We start from the raw sequence: 24,747 nt of genomic DNA, 5'->3' as shown, positions 1-24,747 counted from the left end.
CACTTATAATATTAGTAGGATTGTAATCATCATGACAGTGCAGTAGAGGGCCGTGTAATAATGTAAGTACATCCAGCTCGAATGTGCACGAAGAATACTATCTATCTATCTATCTATCTATCTATCTATCTATCTATCTCCTATCTATCTATCTATCTATCTATCTATCTATCTATCTATCTCCTATCTATCTATCTATCTATCTATCTATCTATCTCCTATCTATCTATCTATCTATCTATCTATCTCCTATCTATCTATCTATCTATCTATCTATCTATCTATCTATCTCCTATCTATCTATCTATCTATCTATCTATCTATCTATCTATCTATCTATCTCCTATCTATCTATCTATCTATCTATCTCCTATCTATCTATCTATCTATCTATCTATCTCCTATCTATCTATCTCCTATCTATCTATCTATCTATCTATCTATCTATCTATCTATCTCCTATCTATCTATCTATCTATCTATCTATCTATCTATCTATCTATCTATCCATCCATCCCAAGGTATGAAAACCCCTAATTGGGCTGGAGAACCTCTCTAAGTGCTGATCTTACAGGGTTCCCACTATATATATATATATATATATTATTGGTAATAGAATGTTCCGGAAGAGTGGCGGGGCTTCACCTACACTTTGTTGAGACTTTAGGTTCTCGGAGGCTACAAAAATTATCCTTGGAACAAATACTCCATGATCTGATATACTTGTGAAATATTAGACCCTCATATTCTGGACTATGGACTCCATTGTGATATGTTGTTGGAATGTCTATATATCTCAGATGGATCATTATGATGGAATCATCAGGACTCAAGGAATTTTGGTCAAGAAGAAGAGACTACACCTAGAATGTCAGTGAATGATTGTATCTGTGCTGAAGCAGATAAAAGCCGACCCGGACACCTGAGAGCTACATAGTAAGTCCGGGAATCTCTTGTCCTGGTCCCGCTGCCCCGAGGTCTCTGACTCCTTGGTCAAAAGGCAAAAGCTGCATCTTGTGGAGGTTGTGAGAGGTGTCAATGTCTGGTGACCGTCATTCTGTTTGTCTTGTTTTGTCTGTGCCATTGTAAAGTGAGCACTTTAGTCCTACAATATTGTTTTGCTCCAGGAATTCAGACTCTTTTTGACAAATTTGCTCCTGGTTGTCTTACTTGTGCGAGACACAAATCTGGGAAGGCAGTGACAGCACCTTCTAGACAAACCGAAACCACCGGCACCTACTCCACAGACTGTAGGTGAATTACATACAGCTACATAAGGTAGGAACATGAGTCCTTGTAGCCATTGATGCATTTTCTGGTTGGCCAGAAGCCTGGACAGTGACTGCAGCCAGCGCCAAAAACACTGCCAAGAAAATATTGTCCGAAATAGTCTGCAGACGCGGGATTGCTGAGGTGATAGAAAGTGACAGAGGTTCCCATTTCACAGGATAAATAATTGGGCACCCAAACACTAAACACCCCATGTCATCCACAAACGTGGTAAAGTAGACAGATTTGGTGGGACCATTAAGTTAAAGCTGCAGATGTTTCTAGACACTGATCTGGGTAGAGACCTTACCACTGATACTGTGTTCTAGTCATACTGATCTAACAGGAAAGGAAAGGTTTAGTCCCTTTGAATTCTTGCTTGGCTCAGTGCCAAAAACTGGTTTATATTTTCAACAGTTGCTTCAGGCAGATTTTTCTGCTTTAGCATTCGGCAAATCAATACTGGTTCTGCAGCAGGCTCGTTCTTGCTAGTCAGGAGAGCTGGCAGCTTGTTGTTATGCGGTAGCTGATCTTTTCTCATAGGAATGCATTGACCAGCGTTGATTGGCCTGTGCACAGCATTCGGCCAATCAATGCTGCTCAATGCATTCCTATGACAAAAAAGTCAGCTCCCGCATAACCGCAAGCTGCCAGCTCTCCTGACTAGTAAAGACGAGCCTGCTGCAGAACCAGTGTTGATTTGCAAATGCTATACACTGTATAGTATTCAGCCAATCAATGCTGGTTCTGCAGGACGAGTATGGGCCGGTTCACATTAGCGCTTGCCTCCCAACTGGAAGGAGTCCACAGGAGGACCCCCGAATGGAATATCAGCACAACTGCAAGCGCTGTGCATTTAAAGCGCACAGATCCTATAGACTATATGGAGTCCTCCTAAACTCTCTCCTCCTGCTACTCGTGGACTTGGTGACTCTCCTTTAGTCGAATTGTGGTTTCCCCTGAAATGAGCATTTTTTCCTCATAGACTATAATGGGATTCGACATTCATTCTACTCGAAACAAATATCGAATCTCAAATATTTCACTACTCGCTCATCTCTAGTCCTAACCATCTCTCTATATTATAAAAATGAATTCTTGTCTGTCTGTCTGTTCTCTAATGCAAACCAAATGACTGGACCGATCTTCACCAAATTTGGTACAGAGATACTTCAGATATCGGGGAAGGTTTAACATGAGACTCCAACTCGCTCGGACGTACCGTTGCTGAGATACAGCAGTCCAAATACAATGCCCCCCCCCCCCCTTAGCCAATACAAACCTGCAAGATTTTCACACATATTCCAACTGCAATACACACGGTCACTCCACATGCACAATACAACACTGATATCCAAACTGAGATACACGCATCAGAGGATTAGATACACAGATCAGTACACAGTATCACACGCCAGAGGATTAGATACACGCGTCTGCACACAGTCCCACACACCAGAGGATTAAATACACGCTTCTGCACACAGTTCCACACACTGAAGGATTAGATACGTCCATCTGCACACGGTTCCACATGCTGAAGGATTAGATACATGCGTCTGCACACAGTACCACACACCAGAGCATAAGAGATGCACCTCTGAACACAGTTCCACATGCCGTAGGATTAGATACGCACCTCTTCACACAATAACACATAAGGGAGGATTAGATAGTACCACACTTTGGAGGATTAGATACATACCTCTGCACACAGTACCACAAGCCAGAGAATTAGATACGCATCTCAGCACACAGTACCACATGGGGGAGAATTAGATACGCGTGTCTACACACAGTACCACATGCCGTAGGAGTGCATACGTACCTCTTCACACAACACCACACGGGAGGATTAGATACGTGCGTCTGCACACAGTACCACACGACGGAGGGTTAGATATGCGCGTCTGCACACAGTTCCACACGCTGAAGGATCAGATACGTGTGTCTGCACAAAGTACCACATGGGGAAGGATTAGATACGCACATCTGCGCACAGTTCAACATGCTGGAGGATTAGATACGCATATCTTTACATAGTACCACCACCAGAGGATTAGATATGCACATCTGCACACAGTACCACACATCAGCGGATTAGATATGCACATCTGCACACAGTTCCATACGCCAGAGGATTAGATATGTGCGTCTGCACATAGTTTCACACACCGGAAGATTAGATACACGCGTCTGCACACAGTACCATATGCCGGGGGATTGGATACATGCGTCTGCACACAATACCACACGCCAAGTGGGGCCACACGGTGGCTCAGTGGTTAGCACTGCAGCCTTGCAGCACTGGGTCCTGGTGTTCAAATCCTGCCAAGGGCAAAAAACCATCTGCAAGGAGTTTGTATGTTCTCCCTGTGTTTGCACGGATTTCCATCCCATATTCCAAAGACATACTGATAGGGAAAAATGTACATTGTGAGCTCCATGTGGGGCTCACAATCTACATTTAAAAAAAAACAAAAAAACAACAATACCACACACCAGAGGATTGGATACGCGCATCTGCACACAGTTCCACACCAGAGGATTGGATAAGCACGTCTGCACACAGTACCACATGCCGTAGGATTAGATACGCGCATCTGCTTACATCTCCACATGCCAGAGGATTAGATATGCGCATCTTCACACAGTTGTACACACCATAGGATTAGATACACGCATATACACATAGTACCACATGCTGTAGGATTAGATACGTGCGCCTACACATAGTTCCACACGCCATAGGATTAGATACATGCGTCTGAACACAGTACCACAATTTGGAGGATTAGATACATGCTTCTACACACAGTACCACCTGCCAGAGAATTAGATATGTGCCTCAGCACACAGTACCACATGGGGAAGGATTAGATATGCGCATCTGCACACAGTACCACATGCCAGAGGATTAGATACGCGCATCTGCAGACAGTTCTACATGCCAGAGGATTAGCTACACACCACTCCACACAATACCACATGCTGGAAGGATTAAATACGTGCCACTGCACACAAAATCAAATAGGTGAGGATTAGATACCTGCGTCTGCACACAGTACCACATGGGGCAGGATTAGATACATGCCTCTGCACACAGTACCACATGCCAGAGAATTACATAGGCATCTCAGAACACAGTACCACAGGGGGGAGGATTAGATATGCGTGTCTGCACACAGTACCACATTCCGTAAGATTAGATACGGGCGTCTGCACATATTAGCACATGCTGTAAGATTAGATATGCACGTCTGCACACATTTTCATTTGTTGATGGATGATTAGATATGTGTCTTTCGCACAATACCACACGGGGGAGGATTAGATACACGCATCTGCACACAGTACCACACCAACAAGGATTAGATACTTGCGTCTAAACACAGTAATACATGGGGAAGGATTAGATACAGCTTTACTCCAGGTATCCATAACAACTGATCACAGGTTTTTCACTGATATCCAAAATGAGATACACATAATCACATGACGCTTATGGACATACACACAAACCACATACAAAATACATCAGTGCAAAACTGGACAATTCTTATGGGGCCACTACACAAACATAAAATGTAATATACCCGTGCGAAGCCGGGTCCTCCTGCTAGTACTGTATATAAGAGGGCTGCAGATAATCATCCAAGATTAAATGGTGGACCTTATGTGGCATCCATGGGGACAATAAATAGAGGGGAAAGTACCTTTTTTATATATTGTATTCCTATGTCAACCTGGGGTAAGCTACTAGAAGTCACTGACTATCTTGATGACCAAACATTTTAAGTTTTCGATATAACAAATCAGACAAAAATTGTACGAGCCCAATTGATGGTAACAATGAATCAGTACACCTTTGTTCTTCATTATCTAACAGCCGGCCATGTGCCACATAATAGACCCACTTGTCATTATATTTACATTTACACTTTCATTACACCTTCAAGGAAGTCTCGAGATTAAGGAGGAAATACAGGTAGTGAGTGAAATGAGAGATGAGTATCTGAAACAACATTCCAAACCGGATATGCAAAGTAAGTGGAGGAAAGATACGTTTTCTTACGTCAAAGAGTTTTATGAATATGATCAATGTATAAGACAAGAAGCAGAAAGGAACATGTGAAAAATAAGAGTCAGTACAATAACTAGCAAGAGTGGGAGAAAAGAAAAATAAGGGAAAAGGAGGAGAAAGTGGGGAGGGAAAAAGCTCCGGAGAGCGGTTACTTGAAAAGAAGATAAGAATGACTAATGGAAGATGGAAGACTAATGAAAGGTGTTCCAGCTGGCGGGTGCTGTCACCCTGACCTAGTGCTGCCATTAGGTCTACCCTTTGCCAGATATGTAGGATCTCGTGTAACCATTCCACCAAAGATGAAGGGGAGGTAAAGCTCCAGAGGTGGGCAATAACAGACCTGGTCACAATCAGCATGTAGACAACTAATCTCCGCACATGATATTGGATTTTATGAGGGAAGATGGAGAGGAGAAGTGGACTCCAATGTATCACCGGTTGCTTCCTTAATGACTCTTCAACCTTTGTGCCAAAATGAGTGGAAAAGTGAACAGTTCTACCAATCCTGCAGCCTTGTGCCCCATTCTGCAGAGCAATGCCAACATTGAGCGGGAAAATCTCATGGCAGGGGGTCTATGTGAAATGTTCGCCTTGGTGCCCCACCATTCCTAGTTACACCATTGAGAAGAGGAAAGATACTTTTTCATTTCTGAAGCAAAAAAGAGGAAAATTAAACGGAAGACCCTCAAATTCTGGACTATGGACTCCATGGTGATATGGCCCCAAGTCATAAATCATCATGGCCCAAGAAATTGTGCGACATGTCCAAGAAGAAGAGGCTACACCTAGATGAAGACGCCATGCTGACTCCAAGAAGGGGCTGACCACAAAGAAAGATAAAGTTGACGCCTTGTTAACGTCTCGTGTTACTATTCCTTCTTCAGTATGATAAGATGTTGCTTGTATACTATAATAGATAAAGCAGAACCCCAACATTCTGGTAAAGATCTATCACTGGTGCCGGGAGATCCATTTACACCTCTGATATTAACCCTAAACACACAGAACTAGATCCCCATCTATCTGATATCATGTAGTGTAATACTCACCGAGTCTCCGCACTTCTGTCTCTGCTCTTTAGTCCGCTCGTCCTTATCCTTTTTTATTCTCATCAACTTCCCCAAGAAGTCACAGAACTGTCTGACCACATTCCTGTACGGTCACTTTCCTCTATGAATATATAAGTCAAGTCTATATGTTTTGTTTTTTACTAGAAATTATCTACATCCGTCTGCAGAGATCTCATTGTGTGTTGCACTGATATATCTGGGTGTGCAAATGTATAATCTATATGTATGAAGTTATTTAACCCCTTAACCCTTTCACTGCCAAGGGTCTCTAGAAATTTTGCACCTCCAGTAGCCAGAGCAATTTTCATAGTTTTCAGACAGACAAATCAAACCTAAGTTGCAACATTAAAAAAGCATCCAACCCCCCATACCTATATATTTTCTTAAAGTAGACACCTGCAGCATTGTCAGAATGCCACTTGTTACTGCATACGAACAGGCACCTTCATGCAATTTTGATTTAAAGTGAATGTTTTATGAAAAAATGCAAATAAATGTATATTAGTTGCTAAAAGCGGAAACCAAACAAAAAAATATATGCACTAAACCTCCTAAAATAAGAGTTCAACACGTGCAGAGCTCATTCATATTACTATGGCCTGAACCCGCATGCACATGTCTTCAAAAATCGCTAGAACTGGAAGGAACAAAAATCTGCTTTTTAGCTGGAAATGATAAAAAAAAGTATCATCCTATAAAATGTAGGGATTACACACCATGAAAAGTAAGTGAACCCCTAAACCCTTCATATTTTTTGAAAGTAGACAACCTGAAGATTACATATGTCTCAATGGGTCATCAATAGCCACATCCACCTTCATGCAACTTTGTGACAAACACAAATAATTTTTTGAAACATGCACTAAAACACATATTTGCAACTAAAATTCATATTCAATCTCACATTCATATAAAAAATACATTTAAAATAATAGCTTATGGTGTATACAATGTGTATACAGTCCTATGAAAAAGTTTGGGCACCCCTATTAATCTTAATCATTTTTAGTTCTAAATATTTTGGTATTTGCCATTTCAGTTTGATATATCTAATAACTGATGGACACAGTAATATTTCAGGATTGAAATGAGGTTTATTGTACTAACAGAAAATGTGCAATATGCATTAAACCAAAATTTGACCGGTGCAAAAGTATGGGCACCTCAACAGAAAAGTGACATTAATATTTAGTAGATCCTCCTTTTGCAAAGATAACAGCCTCTAGTCGCTTCCTGTAGCTTTTAATCAGTTCCTGGATCCTGGATAAAGGTATTTTGGACAAACAATTCAAGTTCAGTTAAGTTAGATGGTCGCCGAGCATGGACAGCCCGCTTCAAATCATCCCACAGATGTTCAATGATATTCAGGTCTGGGGACTGGGATGGCCATTCCAGAACATTGTAATTGTTCCTCTGCATGAATGCCTGAGTCAATTTGGAGCGGTGTTTTGGATCATTGTCTTGCTGAAATATCCATCCCCGGCGTAACTTCAACTTCGTCACTGATTCTTGAACATTATTCTCAAGAATCTGCTGATACTGAGTGGAATCCATGCGACTCTCAACTTTAACAAGATTCCCGATGCCGGCATTGGCCACACAGCCCCAAAGCATGATGGAACCTCCACCAAATTTTACAGTGGGTAGCAAGTGTTTTTCTTGGAATGCTGTTTCTTTTTGGACGCCATGCATAACGCCTTTTTTTATAACCAAACAACTCAATTTTTGTTTCCAAAATGAAGCTGCCTTGTCCAAATGTGCTTTTTCATACCTCAGGCAACTCTATTTGTGGCGTACGTGCAGAAACGGCTTCTTTCTCATCACTCTCCCATACAGCTTCTCCTTGTGCAAAGTGCGCTGTATAGTTGACCGATGCACAGTGACACCATCTGCAGCAAGATGATACTGCAGCTCTTTGGAGGTGGTCTGTGGATTGTCCTTGACTGTTCTCACCATTCTTCTTCTCTGCCTTTCTGATATTTTTCTTGGCCTGCCACTTCTGGGCTTAACAAGAACTGTCCCTGTGGTCTTCCATTTCCTTACTATGTTCCTCACAGTGGAAACTGACAGGTTAAATCTCTGAGACAACGTTTTGTATCCTTCCCCTGAACAACTATGTTGAACAATCTTTGTTTTCAGATCATTTGAGAGCGGGCTGTCCATGTTCGGCGACCATCAAACTTAACTGAACTTGAATTGTTTTGTAGAAAGAAATGGTCCAAAATACCTTCATCCAGGATCCAGGAACTGATTAAAAGCTACAGGAAGCGACTAGAGGCTGTTATCTTTGCAAAAGGAGGATGTACTAAATATTAATGTCACTTTTCTGTTGAGGTGCCCATATTTTTGCACCGGTCAAATTTTGGTTTAATGCATATTGCGCATTTTCTGTTAGTACAATAAACCTCATTTCAATCCTGAAATATTACTGTGTCCATCAGTTATTAGATATATCAAACTGAAATGGCTGCTGCAAACACCAAAATATTTAGAACTAAAAATGATTAAGATTAATAGGGGTGCCCAAACTTTTTCATAGGACTGTATATACTATATGTACCACAAACATCAACTACAACAAGAGCTCAGACTCCCAAAAACACGAATACAGAAGATAGGCAGGATTTTGCTGTTATTCACTAATATGTTAAAAATCTATACTGCACCTACCAAACTGTGACTGTGATACCAAAATCTAACTTTTTTCATATTACAAAGCATACCGTATATAAAAACACAACTTAGTACTTCATATATACAACCGCCTTCATGCAACTTTGCAGCAGAGATTGCAAGCAAAAATTGCACAAAAATTCAAATTTGCCACTAAAGTGCGGCTCAAAAAATCCCTTTCTGCAAACATAATGCACTGTCCATAAAACTGCAATATGTGAGGAGTTCATACATACCACACATATATATATTTACAGGGGCGGGTGTTAACGAATCGCCAAAATCGAAGAAATGCGCCATCCCATTTTGTGCATGCAAATTAAATAGGACTTTACATAAAAATGTTATTTTCCATCCCCCTATAATAATTTTAGCAATCTATACGTTCATCTCTAGTGATAATCGTTATTACTATTATTTTAGTGTGTAACGGACATCACTAGAGATGTATTTTACTGTAGAAAGCTCAGGTATAGACAGGACAGGGATTGGGTGAAATGTAAACTTTATTCATGACTTTGTATGTGTTGTGTATGTGTTTGGACAGGGATTGGGTGAAATGTAAACTTTATTCATGACTTTGTATGTGTTGTGTATGTGTTTGGACAGGGATTGGGTGAAATGTAAACTTTATTCATGACTTTGTATGTGTTGTGTATGTGTTTGGTGCGACTTTTTTTTGGTGCTGCAACCTGGACAATGGTAAATGCCTGGGTCACAGCACCAATAAACTTCCTTGTTATGTTTAGAGGGTATTATATAAGAATACCCCACTAGTAAAACTCAGGGGAAATCACATTATACGTGTATGTGACAATCAGAGCTCAAAGGAATAGTATGCTCTCTGATTGGCAGGAGAAGGGTTAATAGGGACAGAAGAGTCTCTGATAACCCCCCTCCTGTGGTCACATACAGGTTATGCACAGATAATGATGATCATTCATTATCACTGTGCACGCTGCTGGGCTGTTCCCCCCTCCCTTTCTGCTATAGTTCACTCATACTTCCCGAGACAGGAGGGGGGGGGGGGCAATTTAAAGTCCTATATCTCTGGGCTGCATGAAGATATCTCAATGCTTTAAAATGCATTTTAAAGATAAGAATCTCATCTTTAAAATATTATATAGCATTTGATGATAGAACTTATAGTTTTGGAGCGAATCACTGTTGAAATGAAGTCGGGATTTGATATCTGCAGTTGGATCTCAATGCCAAATAGTGTATTCAACAGTGAATCGGTCAAACACTATAACTTCTATCAGCAAGTGCTAGGTATAATTTTAAAGATGAGATTCTCATCTTTAAAATGAATCTTAAACCATCCAGATATCTGCATGCAGTCATGAGATATCGGCATTAGTAGGGAGGACGTAGCAGCTATGTCCTCCGCTACTGAAGTGCCACCTTGGGAACATGTATAGCTACGTGCTTGGCAGCAAAAGGGTTGAAGTCACAAGCCATTATGGCCCTCAGGACATGGCAAGTTTTATAGCCTTAATTTGCCGACTGAGATCTTGTTCTTAGCGGGATTAGCTGTATTTTTTGGAAAGGATAAAAAAAAATGCCACCTTTTTTCTGCGGGTCAGTGCAATTAACATATTTCTATGATTTTTTTACTATTTAGAATAAGATATTGAAGCATAATAATAACATTAAGGATAGATTCAGGTTGTAGATGGGAGAGTAGTAAGTGGAAGATCAAATAGTAGAGACCACCAGTGGCCGGCCATTACATATGTTATCTACAGCATGTAATAAATTTGTAGAAATTCATGCAGCAGAACATTTGTAAGGTCAGACAGATTATGGGGATAATGTCACTCCTTAAGGAGAGACCACCTATTAGGTGTGTGGAGACTTATAAAGCCATAGTTGCTCCATTATCCCCATAATCTGGTCTCTCAGCCTCTCACTTCTACTAAGTCAGTTCACTCTACGCTGCGCTGACCAGGTCCAACCAGACTGAAACAGGCGTCTGTAGCTGAGAAACTGACTTGGTAAAATTTCCACATTATGCAGTAAAGGCTTCTGGGAAAGTCGGACATGATGTTCAGGGTGCTTCCTATAGAGACTGTCTTCTTATTTACATCTTGGGAGACAGATTTGCATATTCCTCCTAAGGTCAGACAGTGATGTTGCAGAATGAGAAGACCGGGCTCACCATTTCCATTCTAATCTCTCGAGTGTTGCGGGTCAGGGCTTTGTGTGGTCAATACAGTTCTTCCAAATTAAACTCTTCCAACCATTCCTTCACAAATTCTCCTTTGTGCACTGGGGCAAAGTCAAGCTGGGACTGGAAAGGAGCTCGGAAACCCTTAGGGACTTCAGGGTGTCCGTGCTCCTGGACACACAATACTAAAGCCTTGCGGAATATATGGTGAGCTGGATATAATTGTTTACTGGGACTGTAAAGGGCTTTTTCCAAATTAGGAAAAAAAGTTGGAATTGTATAATTGTCTAAATGTCTTGGTCTACTGAGTTAAGGGGATAGTGTCACTCCTTAGGGAGAGACCACCATATAGGTGTGTGGAGACTCATTAAGCCTTTAGCACTCCACTTCACAAAGGACCATGGGAAGAATATGCAAATCTGTCTTCCATGATGTAATTAGGAAGTCAGGTGCTGCCTCAGTGTTGCAAACCAATAGAGGGCTCTCACTGGAATATGCAAGCCTGTCTTCCCTGATGTAGTTAGGAAGACATAACTGCAGTGAAATACCCAATAAAGGCTGGGGCCTTAGCCTGAGGGTGAATACTGGGGACCTCTATGTAAGTTCCTGAGAGACGTCCTTTAGTTAGAGGATAACTCTGGCGATTTTCAGGCTTAGTCAGGGCGAGGGATGGGGGATAGTTCCCCTGCTATTGTACTCCTGCCATCTTTGATTTGCATTTTACTTATTTTTGTCTGATTTATGTTTATTTTGCTCTGTAAATGAAACAATTTATTTCATATGTCTGTTTGTTACTATTTGGTTCAGAGACAGACATAACAGAATGACAAAGAAAAAACAAACATTTGAGGCATTTTCCCATCAGTTTTGCTTTTACACCATTTACTTTAAAGCAAAATTGACATAAGATCTCTATTCTGTGGATCGGCACAATGATGGGGAGATCGACTTTAGAAAGGTTTTGTTATTTTTAAATACCTTTACAAAAATCTTAAATGTTGCAAATTTAAAAAAAAAAAATGCTTATTTGAGTTGTCCTATTCTGACATCCATAATTTTATTAATATTTCTGTGGACAGAACCCAAAGACATGAAAGTGGAGATGTTTGGTCATAACATACAGTGAGCACAGGGGTGGAGGGGGAGGGTTTGGGTTACTTTTGCAGTCATGGAGTCTATGGGATATATAAACCTATACTAGCCCGGCCCACAGACAGCTCTCACATTACCCCGTAGTCCTATGAGAAGACACAAGTGACTACTTACTGACATCCCCATGAGCCGCACTCCGGTGTATCTGCACCATCCAAGAATTAAGATGATCAGAAATCTGGAGGTACCGGCCGAAACATATACATAATAGGTGAGAGCAGTACAAGGGGACATGTCCACTGCCCGGCATTAGTCTCTATATTGGCCCTGCCTATAACTGACCAGTCTATGGATCACCAATAGAAGTGGAGAAATGGCCCCTGAAACTTCACCCAATAGAAACAATGATCACACTTCATCATATCTGTAATATGTTTTATTTATTAAGTAATAATAATCCAATTAATGGAAATGATAATTTTATATAAAAAATCAAATATCAAAACAGGAAGAAATGTACAAAGTCATTAAAAATAACAGAAATATAAAGTATTTCAGATAAAATAACACAAAACAGACTTCTATCAAATTATAAATGAATATAGTATTTTATTTCTAAAGAAACGATGGACAGATAGATAGATAGATAGATAGATAGATAGATAGATAGATAGATCTGAGACATGCCCACATTCCCATGAGCAGAAGTTCTGCGGGGCTGGGGTGATATGCTGGGTCTGGTAACACTAACCTATCTATCTGCACTGATATGCTTATTCTGATTAATCCCGTTAAACTCTTTTCACTTATGTAATAAGAATATATATTACACATCTGCATTGAGAATATTTTCACCATCTCCTGGTTCTCTGTCCGGCTCCTCGGGATAATCACTTAATGCTCTTTCCACCCTGGCGGGGATAGATCTGAAGAAATAAGGTTTAATATTTTGTCCCATAAAGACATAAATGATTGGATTGAGACAACTGTTAAGGTAAGCCAGGATGTTAATAACAAATATTGAAATTATTATTCTTATATCATATAAATTTTCAAGGAATATGAGTACTGTTGGCACTATGTAGAATGGAGACCAGCAGATGAAGAAAACCAATATAACAGCGGTGATGATCCTGTAGGGTCTCTGAGATCTCTGGGGTCTATTACTTCTTCTAAGTGTGAGAAAAATGATCACATAATTGGTCACGATGATGAGAAAAGGGATCACAAACATGATAACTAATTTGACCATCTGAACTGCGACACTCAAGTTTGTGGTAAAATTACTGTTAGTATAGGCTCCACACCATGAAGATACATCACCAATATATGATACATCTAAGTACATCATTAAGCCAGTCAAGACAAAACTCAGCCCCCAGACGCCTCCTGCAGTGATCCTCACTAGTCTACGTGTCCTGTGAACCCTAGCCCAAAGTGGCCAAATGACGGATACACAGCGGTCAATACTCATGGCGGTCAAGGTAATAATGCTGGTGCACATGTTTATAGTGAATAGTATAGCATTGAATATGCAGAGAGAAATGTTTGGGTATGTAATAACGTACGCCCAATGTGCAATCTGCAGAGGAAGAGACATACAACATAAGAAGTCCGCTATGGCCAGGCTGAGGAACCACACGGCACTGATTGTCTTCTTCATCCGGAATCCGGCAATCCAGATGACTAATCCATTACCGATAATCCCAAGAATGAAAATGAGGCTGAATAAAGCAATGTACAGCTTCCTGTAAAGGTCTAGTGTATCCTCTACGGTTCTGTAGACACGTGACCTTGGAAGACAAGACAGGGTAGAGGTTAGGCTCGTGAAGAATTTATATCGTCTTAAATATCTATTTTGTACACCAGGGTATACAAGAAAGTGAGAAACAATAAACAAAGTATCTCCAGTGTCAGACTGAGTTTCCTTGGGCCCACCAGATAAAATGGTTCTGGGGCCCACCATCCGAGAACCCCCAGGAAATAGACCCCAGGACCCTTCAGATGGGGGTGTCTTTGTCTGGTACATTATTGTGTTAGAGCCCGGGACCACCGGAGGATCCTCTGCTACTCTGATAAGTCTGTTTGCAAGCAGTAAAGTCACACTATAGTCCTAGGTAACCAACAACAAGAATTGGGGCAACTGATCTGGACTTCATCTTTGTGGAAATGTATAACAAGTACAGATATTTCCTTCCTAGCCTGTCATCATATTCCAAAATGTATCAGGGCCATTTTTAACACATTGGTGGGCCCTGTCAAAAGGTTTCATAAATGCCCCCTCCATCAACACCCATTAAAAATACCTGACCCACACAAATGATAATGCTCTGGCAATGTCTCCCACATAGTATGATGCCCCTCACCTACCCTCATACAGGGGTACAGTAGAATGCCCCTCAGTGACCCATCATAGTATCAAATGCCCCTGCGGAGACACCAAACATTAAAAGACCCCTCTCAATGGCTCCTCATATATTAACCTGTCCAACCTTGGTGTCCCCTAAGACTTTATAATATAATCTCCCCCTCCACAATATAATGTCCCCTTCCCAGGTTTCCCCCACCCCAGTATCAATTAAAGAAGAAAAAAAAACAAAAAACAACTTAATACTCACCTTCCCCCATTCCCCTGTTGCCTTCTGTCTCTGGCTTCGGCAGCTTCAGGGAGCAACAGGTGCGATGTAAGTAACATCACTATATAGCGCCTGCTGTTCCCAAGCAGTATACAGGTAGTAGAGACAACAGAGCAGCCGAATAGTGATACAGGGAGCGGACAGCATCACTATTGTACTCAACTTATCTGCACGCAGAGGACACAGATGAGTTGTAGCTGTGACATAGAGGGGTGGCTTGAACAGCAGGATAACCTACAAAATACTGGACTGTCCCAAGGGGGACCCCACTGCTATAGGACCTGCAAGTGCACCATTGCTTACACTACAATACACCGACACACTGATACATTGTACCAAACACTCTGTTTCCATAGACCGGACTACACTTATACATTTTTACAACCCCCCAGCTGTCTATATGTCATCCTCTGGATATAAACTATATTTTTCTATTCACTGCAGAGAAGATCTCAAAGAAAAAGAGAATTGTAGAACATTCCAGAACTTTACATCCTGTATGTTACTTTCTGATTACATTCATGTCTGTCTATTCTGATACTTTTATTCTCTTTATAGTAGTAGTTTAAAGGCAGTGTAGCATCAGATTTTCACAAATTTCCCTAAAAACATGTTGTAACAACCTTTAGAAAGACAGTTTTTGAAATAAAGAATTTAGTCTTATTTGCAATTTCTGTTCCCCCGAGAACAGCCCCGTCATCCTGAGTCTACTGTCTCCTGCTTCTGTTACACATGAGCTGTACTCAGGGGTTCTGTCGCTGAGGCAGAGAAGAATAAGTAGAGATGGATGTCCTCACATGAAGGGATGTGTAACAGAAGCAGGAGGCCGAATACTGGGGATGACGGGGCTGTGCTCAGGGCACGGAATTTGCACATAAGAATAAAGTCTTTATTTCAAAAATGACATTCAAGAAAAGATAAAGAAGGGTAGAGCTAGAAGAGTCTATCTAAAGGCTATTCCAACTTGTTAGGGAAATTTGGTAAAATCTAATGATAGACTCCTTTTAAAGGCTGTATAGGATTTATAGGAAACTCGGTAGAGGAGGGTGTAAGACATAACAATAATAAATCCACCTCAAACTCAATGCCAAACATGAAAACATAACCTAAGGAATAAGAAAATAAGACTTCATTGATAGAAAAGATTATGAGACCACAATCTGGAGACATCTGTCTGTGGACGGAGCCTCTTCCTTCTGGAGGAGATTTCCTGGCTCGGATATTATTCCCAGATTATGCTCTTTGGTTTCTTTGAATATCAGGTATTGATGTATAGGGGGCTCCTTCCATAAGGTGGTGCTAGAGAGAGATCATTATTGAGGTCTTATTTATCCTATTTATATTATAAAGGTGAATGTTTGTGAGTTTGTGGGTTTGTGAGTTTGTGTGTGTTTGGATGTTTGGATGTTTGTTCCTCAATCACAGCCAAACGGCAGAATGGATTTGGGTGACATTTCACACACACCTAGATATTTCCCAGGAAGGTGCAATAGGCTACTTTAAAAGTGCGTCACTCACCCCAAATCACCACCATCACCCTCCAAACACCCCTCCGGCCTCGGCAATAGAAGTTGGCATTCTGCCAACGCTGGTCTCTGCACGCTCCTCCTATTGGTGCATGGCAGATGTGGGTGGGCTTTAGAGCCAGGGCTGCGGCACCATAGGTTGAGGACTCAATGTGGGCGTGCCGAATCGGCAGTGACACAAAGAACAACATGGCAGCCGCCCACAAGGTCCCGGAGCCGCAGCTATGCCAGGCTGCCACACACAGGAGGAGGCTGCTGCACCCGACCCAACGGATACAGGTCAGTGCAGTGGAGAAGGGGGTGTCCCGGGGGAGGGGGGGTGTCCGGCGGGGAGAGGGTGTCCTGGGTGGGGGTGGGGCCCGGGGGTAGGAGGTCTCCCCCGGTCGATGTCCCCAGGTCCCTAGCTTCATCCCCCCCTACAGCTAACACCGTGTAGTAACACTCAACGTGCTCTCCTCCGCTCCTGTCTGCATACACTTCTGCTGCCTGTCTGTCCTGTATGAATCACATCAAGCCCTGGTCTGGTTGCTAGGACGCCGGAGCTCTGCTACAGAATCTGCTACAGAATCTGCTACAGAATCTGCTACATACTCGACACAGGCAGCTGCACGAGAAGTCTATGCAGGCAGCCAGCACACACACGAGCAGAAGATAGAGACAAAGGTGAGTGCTACTACACGTGGGTTACTGTAGGGAGGTGGGGGTGGGGTTCATGAAGCTGGGGGCAGAGATGGGGGGACATGAGACTGGGGGGCACAGATGGGGGGGAAGAAACTGGGGGCAGAGATGGGGGGACATCAGACTGGGGGCAGACATAAGTGGGGGAGAAACTGTGGCCAGAGATGGGGGGGCAAGAAACTGGGGGCAGATGAAGTGAACTGGGATCAGAGAAGGGGGGACATGAAGCTGGGGGCAGAGATGGGGGGGGGCAAGATGGGGGGGCATGAAGCTAGGGGAAGAGATGGGGGGACAAGATACTGGGGGCAGATGAAGTGAACTGGGAGCAGAGAAGGGGGGACATGAAGCTGGGGGCAGAGATGGGGGGGGCAAGATGGGGGGGGCATGAAGCTGGGGGCAGAGATGGGGGGGGGCAAGATGGGGGGGCATGAAGCTAGGGGAAGAGATGGGGGGACAAGATACTGGGGGCACCGATAGGGGGACAAGAAATATAAGCGGTTCGGCGCCACCGCCAACCCCCAGATGAAGTCATGGGTAACTGCTAGTAAATAATATAATGAGAAAGTCTCTGTAAGGCTCAGGTCACATTTGTTGCCAGGATGTAATGTCTAATATTGTACAATGATCACCAGACAACAATGGGGTCTACTGGTTTGTGCCAAATTTTCAGCATTTTTAAGAAAAAAACATAATGCTGCATGCTGAGCTATTCTTACACCACAAGTGATGGAATCTGCAGTGAAGGGTCTGATATAAATGTGAATAGAGCCCAACCTGATTCTCCATAGACTCAAAAGTAAAAATCTGAACTTACTGGTTGTAATCCGGAGATGTATTCGGTGAGGTCCAGTTATACAGAGCGGGATCCATTCTGACGTCTTATCTAAAAAGGAAATACATAAAATACTAATAATTATATGATAATAAAGAAATAATAGATTATTATATGATGTAATCACCATGGCAGTGCAGTAGGGGGCGGTGTAATAATGCATGTACATCCGGCTGCAATGTGCACTAAGAATACCATCTCATATATATATATATACCATGAATTTGCCCAAACTCTGCTGGTTAGAGGCTCAATCCACCCTGATTTTCAAAACAAATGTTGGTGCCAACCTCAACTTACTACAAGGGCCAAATTCACTGCTGGTGACAAGCTCTCCTCACTGCAAGTGCCAAATACACATGTTTCAAGGTGTTTTCCTACTGTCAGAGAGGTGGTATTGAGTGTGTAAAGTGTGTAGTTGTTAGGCTGTGATGTTGGGGTAATAGAGGGTCTTTGGTGTGTTAGATGCCCCCAGACATGCTTCCCCTGCTGTCCCAGTGTCATTCCAGAGGTGTTGGCATCATTTCCTGGGGTGTCATAGTGGACTTGGTGACCCTCCAGACACGGATTTGGGTTTCCCCCTTAACGAGTATCTGTTCCCCATAGACTATAATGGGGTTCGATATTCGTTTGAATAGTCCAATATTGAGCTGCTATTTGTAATGAATAACGAACATCGAATATTTTACTGTTCACTCATCTATAATATTAATCGAACAGTGAGCGGCTGTTCGAATCAGATTTCGAACCTCGAACATTTTAGTGTTCGCTCATCTCTAATGAAGACGCCATGCTGACTGCAAGAAGTGGCTGACCACAAAGAAAGATAAAGTTGCCATCATTTGCACTTGTCTCATGTTATTTTACCTTCTCATGTGATAAGATTTTGCTTAAATAAACGCCTGAGACTCCATCGGGCTGAGTTTGGGTTTTGATCTTACATGTGTTTGTATTGTGTATTGTCAGTGAATGATTGTATCTGTGCCGAAGCAGGAAGAAGCTGTCACAGACACCTGAGAGCTACATATTAAGTCCGGGAATCTCTTGTCTTGGTCCTGATGCTCCGAGGTCTCTGACTCCTTGGTGAAAAGGCAAAAACTCCATCTTGTGGAGGTTGTGAGAGGTGTCAGTGTCTGGAGACTGTCATTCTGTTTGTCTTGTCTCGTCTGTCCCGTTGTAAAGTGAAAATACCTTTGCCTTCAATGCGGGAGATCATGACATAGGTTCACACTGGCTTGTTGTCATACTTTAGGTTGTTTTCTGTGTCATAGGAAGAATGTTGAGGAGTTTATGGGATTTCCAGTGAAAAAATCCAATACAGAGAATGTTGTGTAATAGTGAAGGAGCCGATCACTCTCTGTTATAAGGCTTTAGTGTGTGATTGCTTGGACTTACACCGGGCCACCCAGAGGATGAGAACCTCACACAGTAAGACCCCTAAAGATGACACCATGTGGGTCTCGGCTATTGACATAGTGGAATGTGTTAAAGGGAAAGGCCAGTAGTGGGAGCAGATAAGATGTTTCAATATAAAGGTTGCAGTGAATTCAGAGCCGGAAGATGCCACGGGGACACTGGAAGGAGAAGACTTCTCGGACCGACCCTCACTTGTGGACTTGGTAAGTATAATTTGATCGAACGTTGCCTACCCCTGAAACGAGCATTTTCCCCCCATAGACTATAATAGGGTTTGATATTCGATTCGAGTAGTGGAATATTGAGGGGCTACTCGAAACGAATATCGAACCTCGGGCATTTTACTGTTCGCTCATCTCTAGTAGTCATGTGAGGTAGGGCAAAGACAATGAAGTCTGTTTCCTCCATGTTAAGTTTGAGAAAGTAGAAGGGAAGGAAGGAGGCTATGGTCGCTAGGCACTTAAACTCTGGAGAACAGAGAGGTAACGTCTGATCCAAAGAGACATATTTGAGGGTTGTTGGTAAAACAATTGCATTGATAACCGTGAGATTCCATGAGGTGGCCAAGGCCGAGGGTGTCGTGGAGAATAGGAGGGATGCTAGGACAGAGCCTTGGTGGACACCTACAGGAAGAGGGTACGGCAAGGAGGTGGTGAATGTGCGGATGGTGATGTATGAGGAGATCCGGGAAAGAGCCAAGTCTGTGATACTAAATGGTGTATGGACCAATAGCTCAGATTTGTTCTAAATCCGAAAATGAGGAACTGCGCTCTCTTATTTGGTAGTTAAAAGCACACGGTTTTATTGACTTCAGACAAACTTTTCACACAACGCGTTTCGGGCGTTACACTACACCCTTCATCAGGTGTATTAGTTTCTACAATTAAAACACAACAACATATGTCTAAATAATATGCGGTTGCAGATCTCCAATAAATAGTTAAAACCAGCATCTCACTTTACATAAAATAAAACAAATGTAAACAGTGTTAACAATGTAAACAATGGACATCTTTAAAACTTAATAACAAAACACCTCATTCTTAACACCCTAAAATTTGGGCAATACTCCACACAATGTAACCTACTTGCCCAGCATTGTCTAAATAGTGGGTGTTATGTCAGTCCAGGTAGCTGCAACGGGGCTAAGGAATAGCAGTAGGGAATCTCGCCCTGCACTACTCCCACTAGCTATCCCGGTCCCTGCCTCACGGGTGTGGGTCGGCTGTACTCAGGCTAAGCCTGACCCCGACAGCTCCTCTCTCACTGATTCCGTAGGCCTAGAGGGAAGTGGGAGAAGGAATGCCCTATAAGATCTCTAGGGACTGGAGACTAAAGGGGGTCACCCCTAACGAACAAGTGAAGCTGCTACTGACAGGGACTGACAAGGGTGTGCGCTGACTAACAACACAAGCAGCACACAGGAAACATGTGGGAAAGGATTCCCCCAAACCAATATGGGAAGGAACCATACACTAGGAAACAAACACAGGGAAACTGAGTAGAAATCAAAGGATAAGGCAATTCACTCACACAGTCAATTATACACAGAGGGAGGATTGGTGAACACAGAAGGGAAAACACACAAACCAACTCGTTCACCCAAACCTCCCAAAATCCAACCACGGAACTTCCTCTATCCAAGATAACCACCTACTCCTCCTGCTAAGGCCTAGCTCTGTAAAAGCGACACTCAGCACAGAACCATGGGAGGCATGGGTTTAAATACAGAGTAGAGACCACTCCTCCCAGGTGCAAATGGGAGGACAGACTAATCAACCAGGAGATAAAGCTGCCTACCAGCAGTGCGTGCGTGCAAGTCAGAAGGTGTGCACCAATACTCACGACAGGACAACCCCGCAGCGCCAGGATGCCACCCCAGACACCGCGCAGCCAAAAACTCCCCAGGTAAGAAAAATAGAAAGTAATGAACCTAAATACTCCTAACAGTGGGAGGTTAAAAAAAAAAAAAAAAACACTGTATGGCTTAGTTTGGAAGTTATCTATCTATGTTCCTTCCATCCGAGCCCAATTCTTCATGTTGCAGAATGTTATTACTATTATTGGAGCCACACAAAAGAAAAGAATATTCACTTACCCGTAACCGCTGGGCTGGTTGCTTGTCAGCCCGGCGGACGGCATAGTTATTTATACCATTGGTGGAAGTGGCACTTTCGGAAGCCTCTGCTTCCCGCGCTGGCGCACGCGCACACAAGTGCACGTGCGCTGGTACATACCACTGGCCGGCATCCAGAAGATAAGAACGGCGCGTGCGTCCACTGCAGTGTTCTTCGCACGCGCCCGTTCTAGAAGACGCGCATGCGCGGTGTGACTCAAACCAGCCGTTCTGATGATATCCCCTGGCGGTCACCGCGCATGCGTCTGCTGTAGCCGCACCGCTACTGTGCTTAATAACTAATGTGATTAATAACTAATCAAAAATAGGATAGGATTTTCCACAAAAATAGGGCAGGGAACTGGACTAAATGCATTTAAAGTATCAACCATTTATTTACTTATACTTATATTTATATATAAGATTGTTTGTCCTTAAACATGTATTCAGAACTTAAAGGCAACGATTGTTTGATACTATGTTTCTTCTAATAGTTGGTGTCCATACACATAGCTATCCATTTATTCATCAAAGCAGCAGGGTTCGCTGAAATAGCGAACGACTGCTTGACTGCCCAGCACAGTAGCGGTGCGGCTACAGCAGACGCATGCGCGGTGACCGCCAGGGGATATCATCAGAACGGCTGGTTTGAGTCACACCGCGCATGCGCGTCTTCTAGAACGGGCGCGTGCGAAGAACACTGCAGTGGACGCACGCGCCGTTCTTATCTTCCGGATGCCGGCCAGTGGTATGTACCAGCGCACGTGCACTTGTGTGCGCGTGCGCCAGCGCGGGAAGCAGAGGCTTCCGAAAGTGCCACTTCCACCAATGGTATAAATAACTATGCCGTCCGCCGGGCTGACAAGCAACCAGCCCAGCGGTTAAGGGTAAGTGAATATTCTTTTCTTTTGTGTGGCTCCAATAATAGTAATAACATTCTGCAACATGAAGAATTGGGCTCTGATGGAAGGAACATAGATAGATGACTTCCAAACTAAGCCATACAGTGTTTTTTTTTTTTTTTTTTTTTTTTTTTTTAACCTCCCACTATTTAGACAATGCTGGGCAAGTAGGTTACATTGTGTGGAGTATTGCCCAAATTTTAGGGTGTTAAGAATGAGGTGTTTTGTTATTAAGTTTTAAAGATGTCCATTGTTTACATTGTTAACACTGTTTACATTTGTTTTATTTTATGTAAAGTGAGATGCTGGTTTAAACTATTTATTGGAGATCTGCAACCGCATATTATTTAGACATATGTTGTTGTGTTTTAATTGTAGAAACTAATACACCTGATGAAGGGCGTAGTGTAACGCCCGAAACGCGTTGTGTAAAAAGTTTGTCTGAAGTCAATAAAACCGTGTGCTTTTAACTACCAAATAAGAGAGCGCAGTTCCTCATTTTCGGATTTAGAACAAATCTGAGCTATTGGTCCATACACCATATAATATTACACCCGTGAGGTGTCAGGAACTTTGCTGCCTCGACCTAGGAGAAGCGACTTTGTGCATGCATGTACAAAAAGTGTTGTGGCTATAATCCACAACCCTACAAGGTGAGCCTTTCTCCTCTCCTGAGTGTCTATCTATCTAGAAGTTATCACACTACGGTTTGCTCGGTGTCCCCTTTTGTTTCTGTGATACTAAGGAATGAGAGGATTTCTAATAAGAGGAAGTGGTTTGTCCCTTCTTATTTATGGGCATCTTCCAAAACAGATGTGGGTACATTAGCTATCACTCCTGTGACAGTCCACTGGAAACCTGACATCTGGCCACCTTATGTATGTCAGGACCCAATCAGTCAATCCCAAGAGGAAGCCATAGCAATAGACAGGATCAGTTAGATAAAGAGCTAGTAATACCCATCAAGAGCACTCTCTATACCCAAATTGCAATTTGGAGGCCCCTGGCAAATCCTTTTTTTTGGCTGTACCTCTTCATAGGACTACCGACCCTATTGTACTTTCGGTGTGCTGAGGTTGTGGTACCACAAGGTGCCGCTAACGCCCCTGATATTTTATGTACTGTGGAACTGGCACCCTGCACACCCAGATACAATACTCAGACAGTACATTGGTGATCTTATGCTTTACTGTATTGACTTACATCAATGTGAGGCGGAAACTCTATCTCTGCTGATATACATTGAAAACAATGGTTGCAAAGTCTCCGAAAAGTTGTAACGTGTTGCTGTTTCTGGCATGATAACTTGCATAAGAATCAGCGCTGCAAAACAGAATCCCATTGAGTTCAATGGGTTCCGTTTAACGCGCGTAGCACATTGAACTCAATAGGGTTCTGTTTTGCAGCGCCGATTCTTACGCAAGTTATCATTCCAGAATCAGTGCCGCGTTACCCCGTGTGAATGCACGCTAACTGTGGCAATACAATGTTACCTTTTTAGGCCATTGCCTAGCAAGGATAACCCCTGCAACATGTACTTGTATACTCCCACATGATGATGTAGCATATGACATGACTCCTAACCATACCTTATATAAGAGGCCTTATGTGGAATCCATGGGGGCAATTAATGGAGGGGCAAGTACCTTTTACATATATCCTATTCTTATGTAATCCTGGGGTAAGCTACTAGAAGTCACTGACTATTAGGTACAAAATAGCAAATCAGACAAATATTGCACAAGCTCCATTGGTGGTAATAATAAAGCAGCTCAAAATCGATCCATTTACACCACTGATATGAACCCTAAACACACAGAACTAGATCCCCATCTATCTGATATCATGTAGTGTAATACTCACCGAGTCTCCGCACTTCTGTCTCTGCTCTTTAGTCCGCTCGTCCTTTTTATTCTCCCCGACTTCCTCATTCTATGTACTAAGGACTGTCTGACCACATTCCTATATGACCGCGTATTGGAACTTATCTGCTCAAAGCTAAAACATGTCAAATCTATAAGCTAGAAGTTATTTAACCTCTTAAGATCGCAGCAATTTTGGCCTATGGTCATCTGACTAGGAAATATGACGATTGATAGCTCTTTGGGTTTCAGAATAGAGGGATGTACTTCCCCTCCCAGTGACATCACTCAGTTATATGGTCTCACTTGAGGGGCAAAGAGAGTTCTGATCCTGAGACAGATGTGACGGCATGTTCTGCTGTGGACTTAAGTGCATTGAGGACTAGCAGTGAGGCCTAAGAAAACACCGTTTTCGTCCTCT

The 24,747-nt window shown here is 42.6% G+C and overlaps 1 protein-coding gene across 1 annotated transcript; it reads right to left on the bottom strand.

Annotated features, from left to right (window-relative positions):
• Nucleotides 1–13,184: 13,184 nt before the first annotated feature.
• LOC142210191 (C3a anaphylatoxin chemotactic receptor-like) lies at nt 13,185–14,387 on the bottom strand. The gene has a single exon (XM_075279216.1). The coding sequence runs from the start codon at nt 14,385–14,387 to the stop codon at nt 13,185–13,187; it is 1,203 nt and encodes a 400-aa protein (XP_075135317.1).
• Between the last annotated feature and the right edge of the window lie 10,360 nt (nt 14,388–24,747).

The sequence above is a fragment of the Leptodactylus fuscus genome, chromosome 6 (genome assembly GCF_031893055.1).
Source record: "Leptodactylus fuscus isolate aLepFus1 chromosome 6, aLepFus1.hap2, whole genome shotgun sequence".
Classification (NCBI taxonomy): domain Eukaryota; kingdom Metazoa; phylum Chordata; class Amphibia; order Anura; family Leptodactylidae; genus Leptodactylus; species Leptodactylus fuscus.
The sequence above is the reverse complement of the archived record's forward strand: the minus strand, read 5'-3'. Positions and strand labels throughout refer to the sequence as shown.